This window comes from Zingiber officinale, chromosome 2B, assembly GCF_018446385.1.
Source record: "Zingiber officinale cultivar Zhangliang chromosome 2B, Zo_v1.1, whole genome shotgun sequence".
Lineage (NCBI taxonomy): Eukaryota > Viridiplantae > Streptophyta > Magnoliopsida > Zingiberales > Zingiberaceae > Zingiber > Zingiber officinale.
Window position 1 is genome coordinate 110,215,736 of NC_055989.1, and position 10,084 is coordinate 110,225,819.

A 10,084-nucleotide genomic window follows, 5' to 3' on the forward strand; every position below is an offset into this window, starting at 1 on the left:
AGGGTCCAATCACACATAATATTTATAAGTCATAATAGTTGAAGCCTGCAACTACAAAGTTAGCACATCCTACTATTATCCTGCCTAAATTATGTATGACATGTGCATAATTAAACTTAAAACCAAACACACAGAGACAAACTCTAGCTCTGATACCAATTGTTGGTTGCTATACGGAATATCATACTGGTTCTCATGTACAAAAGTTGTGTACAAGTCTTGAACCTTTACTAACAACCTATTGTGTTCTTTAGAAATTAAATTAGGAATCGCACACGGAACTTAACATTATTGATTCCAAATTTAACTTATCTGTTTTTAGTGGTTTAGACTTGGATCGCAAACGATGCTTAACATTATTGATCTAAATCCACCTATGTTACAAATTCAACTAAATATTAATTTCTAAAATTGGCTTCCAGGATTGCATGGCGAGGCACAAGGCCTTCTTGGGTATGAGATCATCCACCACCGCCTAGACAAAGCCTTTTAAAGAAATTTAATATTTAATTTCCTTATATAACCCTAGGTTTAACCAAAAGAAACAATCGAATTACAAATTCGAAAAACAAAAAAACACAAACTCGAATCACAAATTCAAAACCTAGAATCACATGTCTCTTGTGTTTGGTATTTCAAAACTATACAAAGAAAACTAGTATGGTACGGAAAATAATTACTAGTTATACCTTTCTTTGTATGCAACGACCTCTTGATCTTCTACCGTATTCCTCTTCTTATCTCGGATGTCATGTGGACGATGATTTTCCAAGATGAGAACCACCCAAGCCCTTCTTCTTCCTTCTTCTTTCTTCCTTCTTCCAAGTTTCGGCCAAGCAACTTCTCCAAGAAATTGTAAGTCTCGGCCACCAACCAAGCTCCAAAGAAAACTAGGAAACAAAACCTCCTTTCTCTTCTTCTTCTCCAAGCTAGATCCGGCCACCAAAACAAACTCCTAGAGGTTGATGAGGTTCGGCCACCAAGGAGGAAGAAAAGGAGGGGATGAGGAGATGATATGGCCGTCTACACCAAGGAAGAGAGGAGAGGAATAGAAGAGAGTTATTTCATGAAGGCACCCCCTCCCTCTCTTTAATAATCCTTGGTCTTGGCAAATAAGGAAAGTTTTAATAAAAACTTCCTAATTTTCTTTGCCATGGAAAGGAAATTTAAAAAAAAAACAATTTCCTTTTCTCTTATTAAGTGGTAGACCACCTCATAGATCCAAGCAAGGAAAGTTTTAATAACACAAGAATTAAAACTTCCTAATTTATTTCCGGAAATAAAAATTTCTCTAATAATTTCTCCCTTCATGGTTGGTTATAAAAGGACATTTTATAAATTAAAATCTCTCTATTAAAACATGTAGATGATGATGTCCACACATTCCTCCATTAAAACTAGGTTCCAATTAAAACATGTGGATGATGACAATCCTTATGAGCTCCTCTATTAAAACTGGTGCAGTCGACTGGGGCAGTCGACTGGCAGTGAACAAAATGTGTGGAATCGAGCCGTTGGGATGTAACGGTCGAATTTCCACATAGAGCAGTCGACTGCATGTTTTAGCAGTCGACTGGTAGGCGGGGTTTTCCAACCCGTGGCCTATATAATCAAGCCTTGGGAGCTTGGTTGAGGTTGGCGAAATAGAGGTGGTTAATCTCTATTAGTAGTCTACCTGTGCCCTAGCGTCAAAGGAGCTCTTGTGAGGGTTGTGGTGAGGTTTCTCCACCCACAAGGAGGTTTGAGCTAGCCGGAGTTTGCCGGGGAATCATCCACCGATGGATCGGGATCGTCCACCTTACGGACAGCCGTGGAGTAGGAGCTTTATCTCCGAACCACGTTAAACAACGTGTCAGTGGTTTGCATTTCATTTCTTGTCTTGTATTTAGTTTAGCTTGTTTGTATTAGTTTGTATTTCCGCTGCGCAAGCTAACTAGTGTAGGAAGCGAGTGATTTGGGGGCGCCGTCTATCTAACCTCCGTTCAAGCCGGCCGTCCGATCCCCAACAAAAATGTCCACTAATTAAATGAGTTACTGACAACTCACTTAATTAATATCTAGCTCCAAGAGTAGTACCACTCAACTTCATTATCATGTCGGACTAAGTCCACCTGCAGGGTTTACATGATAATCCTTATGAGCTCTTCTTGGGGATATCATCAACCTAGATAACTAGGACATGGTTTTCTTCTATAATCAACAACACACACTATAAATAATATCATTTCCTAACTTATCGGACCTCTTGATTTATCGAACTAAATCTCACCCATTGATAAGTCAAAGAAATAAATACTAGATATATGTGTTTGTTATTATATCAGGATTAAGAGCACACACTTCCATAATAACAAAGGTCTTATTCTTTTATTCAGTCAGTATAAAAAGAACTTACCTTAAATGGTTTGTTCCTTTAAGTGTAAGGGAATCTCAACAAGTCACGGTTGACTGGATGTTGGGTAAGGGAATCCTAGACTTTGTTTTGGAAGTTAGGGTTTGGTAATCGATTACCATAACTTAAGTGATTAGGGTAATCGATTAAGCTCATTTTCACGAGTGTACAGAGAGATGTCTAATCGATTAGGCACATCTTAAGCGATTAGGGCAATCATTTAAGAAGTCCTATGTGTCAAATAGAAGTTGCGGTAAGCGATTAAGCAGGGAAGCTTAATCGCTTATGGCCTGTTCTCGCGTGAACAGAAAGGCTCTTAAGTGACTCGGCTAATCGATTAAGAACCCTTAAGCGATTAGAGTAATCGCTTAAGTTTAAAAACTAGTCGTTGTACGCCTGATAAAAGGTTTCGCATGTTCTGTTCAACCAATCTCCTCTCTGACTCTCTTTGCTAAGCTCAGAGGTCATCACCGCCGATTCTTGAAGCTTCTTGGAGACAAGTGTTGCTGCACTTCCAAGGTTAAGAGATGTTCCTAAACAAGAAGAAGAACCAAGCTACGGTTTCATGATTGTAATCTTGTAAGATTTCATTTTGTATTAGCTTGTATTTTCCTCTTCTTGTATTTCTTTGTGTGTGAGCTTGTACAAGGCTTCTCCGCCTCTGGATTATTTCCAAGTAGGAGTGTTTCATAGTGGAGAGTGTGCATGAGGGTTGGATCCTTGAATTAGTTACCTCTTCTTGAGATGGATACCAAGTAAATCCATCTTGTTAGCATTGGAGAGCTTTGCATTAAGTTTATGCGCTACACATCGTCATCGGCAAAGCGCGAGAAGCTATTCACCGCCCTCTAGCTCCGAAGTGTCCCAACAAGTGGTATTAGAGCGAGGCCGCTCTTCATCGGACTCATCGCCAAAAAGGACAACGAGCTAGAGGAAGAAGAAGTTGAACCACAAAAGTCAACAAGTCAAAGATTTCAAAAGCTCAACTTCAAGATAGAATTCTGAGATGGACTCAGATTCGACACGAGGGTGCCTCCACCATTTACAATGACAAGCTTCGATTTTTAGAAATCAAGAATCGAAAACTTCTTCATAATGGAGATAAAGTAATGGTTTGCTCTAATGGAAGGATTTGAGACTCCAAGGGATGACAGCACAGTGCGTCAGTGTCAATTTCGGCACTAGTTATCCTAAAAGTCTTCTTTTTTTCTTCTGCTCTATTTGATCATATCCATTTTAATGTGTGGAGACCCTCTCCTATTCCTACAAAAGGGGGTCAAGGTATTATGTTTTATTATTGATGATTACACTAATTACTTTTGGGTCTATCTTATGAAATATAGGTCTGATTAACTTATAATTGTCAACAACTTTAAAGCTCTTGTGAAAACTCAACATTTACTGTCATAAAGTGTTTTCATTGTGATTTGAGAGATGAATACACTTCGAATCATTTTTCATATTTACTTACTTATGAAGGTATTATTCATCAAACCTCATATACAAATATTTCTTAACAGAATAGTGTGGCTAAACAGAAGCACAGACATCTTGCTGAAACAACCCGTTCATTTTTATTATCTGCCAGTGTTTCTAGTGCCTTTTGGGGAAAAACAATCATTACCACTGCTCACGTGATTAATAGAATTCCAATCTAACACAATTCAGGTTTGTCACCTTTTAAAAAATTGTATGAGCATGTTTCTGTCTATTCATCTTTGTGTGTTTTTGGTTGTACTTGCTTTATCCTTCGTCCACATGTCGAGAGTAATAAGTTAACCCCTCGGCCTACTTTTTTTGTCTTTTTGTATTAATTAAAGTGTTAGTAAAAAATTGTATGTCATCATATTATGTTTCTTGAGCATATTTCATTCTTTTTTATTCTTACTAGTTCGCATAATATGACAAAATCATATCTATTTTGCATTGATCCTTTCAATACGATCAAATGGATAATCGGTGCTGAAATTGATAGAAAAGGGCGTCGGTGCCAAAATCGGTAGCACAGGGCGTCGACGTCGAAATCTACAGAAAAGGGCGTCGGTGCTGAAATCGACAGTAACAGTAGGAGATGGCGGTAGCAACAAGAAGCAACAATAGGGACGACAGAAAAATTAGGTCAAAAAGAAAATCTCGCTATGATATAATGTAAACATTAAGAAGAGAAAAAAATTAACCATATTATTAAATATAAAAAGAACGTTAGAAATATAGAATATAAAGTCATATATAACTAAATTGAGAAATTATTAGAAAAGGAATAAAAAAATAAATTGTCATACCAACTATAAATAAATAAATATATATAATCTAACATTATTATTTGATAATTATAATATATCTATTATAATACTTAAAAATAAATTAATTTAATTTAATCAAAAAATTTATAGGAACACTTTATACTTAATAATTATTTATTATCAACATTACTTAAATTTAATCAAAATAATTTCATAATATTGCTATAATAGCCATTAATTATTACAATTATATCAATCAGTTAATGATTTATATATTATAATAACTATTAATTACCTTATTACAATGTTATAAAAACAATATACATACTACCCTATAAATTAAAAATCTGCACCAATGATTACGGAAATACCATTTAGTTGATTTATATGTCTGTTTGAATAGTTTTAATTAATAAGAATCAATACGATCTATATCAGAATGAGAATCTAATTCTTCTTCTGAAAAATCAATGTCTCTATCAAAATTCGATTATTCATCAAATTAATCAAATTCAATAGAATCTATGGATACCATATCTTAATCCGTGACATCCCAAGTTTCTGGATGAATAAAAGTTGAATTCTATCTAAAGTATTCATTTTCAAATAATATCCCTAAAATTTATAAATATATATGTTTTTCACTAAAAATATTTATTTATCATGTTGAAGTGGGTTTTAATTCAATTTAAATAATTTTGATTAGGTGATTTTTTAAAGGAGTTAAATATACTTATTTTTACCCAAAATATTAAAATAAATGTATTTTCATAATGAAAAATATAGGGTTAATAATTTTAAGCCCCCCTGAATTTTATAGCGAGTTGCATTTTGCCTCCCTCTATTTAAAAAACTACACTCAACCCCCCTTTGATATGAAATAAAAAAACAAAAAAAAAAATAAATGACCAAAATAACCCTAATCTAAATCAGATTTCTTAGAAGAAAATGAAAATAAAAAAAAAATTTATAAAATAGTTGAAAGCTTAACCTTAACTAGATTTATATAAAAGTTCAAAATCTCATTTATTCCTAGAAAAATATTCTCATAAAATTCATATATGTACTAGCATAAACAATAGAAAAATAGTAACTCTGAATTCTAAATTAATGAATCAAAATTAAATAAAAATAGTACAAAATTTATTATTAAAAATAAAAAATGAAGACCATTTATGATTTAGAAAAAAAGTTATCCTTTTAATTTTTACCCAAAAGTATATTTTCATTTCAAAACAACACCCTTTTGAAACGAAAAGTATTTTTAGCTGCTTTGAAATGAAAATTTATCTTTGGACAAAAATTAAAAGAGTGATTTTTTTACTAAATTGTCAAAGGGTCTTCATTTTAATTTTTTAATGATAAATTTTGTTTCATCTTCATTTAATTTTAATTCATTAATTTAGAATTTTAGCTCTTTTTTATTTGGTAAATTGAGTTTTTTTTATTGATTATCACTTTCAGAGTTGTTGTTTTTCTGTTGTTTATACTAGTGCATGTATTGTGGCATAAAAAAAAGGCGAATACGCTCGCCCCCAGCACCCCCGCCAATCCGTCCCAAGGCCAACACGGAGGAGGTAAATTTATACTGGTGCATGTATAAATTTTGTGAGGATATTTTTTCTAAAAACAAGTAAAATTTTGGACCTATATATAAATCAAATTTGGTTAAGGTTAAGCTTTCAATGGTCTTATGGGATTTTTTATTTTATTTTCATTTTTTTCTTAGAAATCTGATTTAGATTAGGGTTATTTTGGTCATTTACTTTTTTTTTTTTTATTTTTTTACTTCATATCAAAGGGGGGTTGAGTATAATTTTTTAAATAGAAGGGGGTAAAATGTAACTCGCTATAAAACTCAGTGGGCTTAAAGTTATTAACCCAAAAATATAATGAATTGTTATTTCGATTTTTTTTATAAAAAAAAGTGAATTTTAATTTTTACCCAATTGCTTAATCGCTACGTCAAACACCCCCGGATCAATTCTAACTTCCCTTCGATATTAAGAACTTCACAACCCAACAATTTACCCGTTTTGTTATTTGCTGAAATGGCGATTATAGTTCTAACGGAGCGAGTTTGCATTTATTATAAGCCTCGGAGACACGCTTCCCTTCGTCTAAACGCGTATTCTCCGAGCGCGTAAACGAAGACCAGGGATCCTCTCCGAGTCACTTTCGGAACCGCCTAGTTATCTCAGCAGTTTTGCCGCCGGGATCCATGAGACCCACTAAATAGACGGTTGAGATTTACACTGTAAGATTAAACAAAAGATGGTGTTTGGAGGGGAACGGGTGATGGGAATCAAAGAGCCTCCCCGAGTAGATGCGTCCTTCTCTTTTTCCTATAAAATTGATCCCTCTCCATCTCCAGCTTCGACATCGCCTCGCCGATAAGCATCGCCGGAGGTTTGATTTCCCGCGTAGAAGAAGATGAGTTACTACAACCAGCAGCAGCCACAGCCACCGATCGGCGTCCCTCCGCCACAGGGTGAGTTATCGCTCGCAGTAATTCTCCCGATCGATCGGTTCTTTTTGTTTTTTTTGCCCCCTCTGATCTGATCGTATTGTTTGTGTTTGTGTTTGTGTAGGTTACGGGAAGGACGCCTACCCGCCGCCGGGGTATCCTGCGTCCGGTTACCCACCTCAGCAGGGCTACCCGCAGCAGGGCTACCCGCCGCAGTACGCGCAACCGCCGCCCCGGAATCAGCAGAGCAGCGGGCCTTCCTTCGTGGAAGGATGGTAAGTAGCTCGAATCGCCGATTTCTATTTTGTTTTTCGTTCTCCTCCTCCTCTATCTGCTCCGGAGGCGCATGATAGTGAGGCTCCTTTTATCTTGCGCCGCTCGCCGGTGGCATCGAGGTGGTGCACGGTAGCATCTGCACGCCGTGCGGGTTACGGGTTCCCCTCGATTAAGGATCTCAAATTTCTTACTTAGCTGGTTGGTAGGGTTTAAAAAAAATATATATATTTTTTGGATTTATTATGTTTTAATTTATTTGGCTCAATTAATTTATTTTTGAATCGATTTCTCACCTCTAATTGTCACTGCGCTTTTGTGTGTTTGATTTGGATTTTTGCTGCTTGCAGTTTAGCGGCGCTTTGCTGTTGCTGCCTTTTGGATGCATGCTTCTAAAGACGAGGGAGGAGGATGGTTTCTCTTCTTGAGAGAGAGACATTTAATATCATTTCTGTATGTTAATTTAGGTTAATACTCCTGTTTATATCTACGCATAGTATACTTCTAAAAAAAATGTGACATAAAAACGGCATAAATAAAGATATGGAAAATGGTTGCAACATGTGTGAATTTTTCCATTTATTAAAAAAGGAGATGCTGGTTCTAGAATCCCGTAATGTAATGGCAGTCACGGGAATAGATTTCATTCCCTCGTTTCCAACACGTTAAATGTAGCGTAAGCTATTTGTTCTCGGTTGGATTCCCTCCTTCGCCATCCGGTTAAAACTATCAGGTTGTCTGTCCGTTTGACTGATTAACTAAGAAAACAATAAAATAACATCATAAGAATAATTTCTGCAAAAATTTACTACATTAGACACTAAATTTCATGCCAATTGAGTTTTTTTAACTAGATTCTGTAAAGAAACAATTAATGGGTGACTATCTGTTTATTAGATCCAGCCATCAAAAAGATATATTTATTAATTATAAACTTCAAAAAGTTTAATTGGATTAAAAATACATTATCATTCTTTTAATAGAATAAAATAAAATTAATAAATTATTTTGACTAATTAAGAGTACTAGATCAAATTTAATTTGTTGAAACTTGATCTAATTAAAGTCGGATCAGGTCTCGAGGTTATATTCGGATAACTTATAAGAATTATAATTTAATCGAAATTATAATAGAAAAAAATTATTTAACTGAGACAAAATACTTGTTAGTGGCAGCAATGATTTTTTTTTTTAAAACATCGTAATATTCTAGAAATGATAGATTAGTCCAACTATGATAAGAATATATTATTCTATATTATTATTATATAAAATAATTAAATTTAGTTCTATATATATATGATATACCTACACAAACAAAAATATACTACACAATTGAGTATGCCCACACATACAAAAATATACTACTCAATTGAATCATTAAAGGACACCAAAGACGGCGGGAGGTTTAGAGTGCAAATAAGACGTTGAAAGCACGCTTTATGATTAATCTCAATTCTTTTGAAAATTTCATTAAATCAATTAGTGTTAATATGCAAATAATGAAGATCCCCTAATGAGAGAATCGAATTACAAAAATTAATTTTTATAATTGAACTTTTCATCTACGCCCAACACTGTTTCTTATTCCCGGTTTAACCAGCCGGTCTACTCTGGTTTTATGAACACTGTGTAGGTGCAGCGGAGGCAGACAAGAAGAGGGGTGAATTGCTGCAAATAAAAATTAACAATACCCTCCTCGGATTTCAACTCAGAAAAGCAATAGTAAAATTAAATCAAGCAAGGAAATAGAAATTAAGTAGTAGACAGGATTTAATCTGGTTACAACCAAGGAGGTTGTTAATCCAGGACAGTAGAAAAAACTCAGTAGAAAAATCTCCTTTGCTGAAGGTGGAGAAGCCTTTTATACTTTGGAAGCTTAGAACTATTGCTAGGAAAGAGTACACAGTTGATTGCTTGAGTTGTTGTGACTTTCCTAGCTCCAAGGGTCTTTATATAGGTCCTGGAAATCTTATCCCGAGAGTTCAAGGCGCCTCCAACAAGGTTCAAGGCGCTTCCAGCTCGGTCAGCGGATAAAACTTTATCCGCAGCGCAAACGGTCAAACTGACCTAGCTCAAGGCGCCTTAAACAAGCCTTTCAAGGCGCCTTCAATGTTGAAGGCGCCTTGAATATGTTTAAGGCATCTTCAATATGTTTAAGGCGCCTTCAAGGTTCCTGCTACAGTAATTTCAGCCTCTTTTTACTCCTTTTCTTCTTCGCTTTGACTTCTGAAACTCCGTTCTTTTGGGTGATTGTGGCCAACCGAAATAGGGCTCACCCGAACTCAATTCCCGGCCTTCTCCTCGAGCAGGCTTCCGTCCGGCTTCTCGTCCCTCGAACGTTGTGCACGTTCTTCTCGCTCCACCGGAGTATTCTTCCGCAGCTCTCTTGTCCTTTGGACGCATCGAACCCGTCGGCTCCCTTCCCGTGTCGTCCTTCTCGCTAGCTGCCTCTTCCGCTTGACTTCCTGCGATCCTAAGCTCCTGCACACTCAGACACAGAGATCAAATATAAAGTAGGACCTAACCAACTTAGTTGATCACATCAAAATTATCACGGGATCCAAGATACTGTATGATAGATATTATTGAAAGAACCATGACTCTTAATTTATGTTTTACTGGAGTTGAAGAAAACGTCTGATTAAAGAAATAGTAATAGTACCTGAATTTTATTTGATGATTTAGTAATACATGCTAAAAGGTGAA

At 35.5% G+C, this 10,084-nt stretch overlaps 1 protein-coding gene across 1 annotated transcript; it reads left to right on the plus strand.

Moving 5' to 3' along the window:
- The first annotated feature begins 6,967 nt into the window (after positions 1-6,967).
- Positions 6,968-7,937, plus strand: LOC122049417 (cysteine-rich and transmembrane domain-containing protein WIH2-like). The gene is made up of 3 exons (XM_042610804.1): positions 6,968-7,126; positions 7,227-7,377; positions 7,726-7,937. Exons 1-3 carry the CDS (start codon positions 7,069-7,071, stop codon positions 7,769-7,771), a joined length of 255 nt encoding a protein of 84 aa, XP_042466738.1. The 5' UTR covers positions 6,968-7,068; the 3' UTR covers positions 7,772-7,937.
- Positions 7,938-10,084: the final 2,147 nt, after the last annotated feature.

Excerpts from the sequence above, each read along its gene's own strand:
- LOC122049417 (XM_042610804.1), top strand. The coding sequence starts at position 7,069 with ATGAGTTACTACAACCAGCAGCAGCCACAGCCACCGATCGGCGTCCCT. Across the intron at positions 7,127-7,226 it reads CGGCGTCCCTCCGCCACAGG|GTTACGGGAAGGACGCCTAC; the intron begins GTGAGTTATCGC and ends GTGTTTGTGTAG. Across the intron at positions 7,378-7,725 it reads CCTTCCTTCGTGGAAGGATG|TTTAGCGGCGCTTTGCTGTT; the intron begins GTAAGTAGCTCG and ends TGCTGCTTGCAG.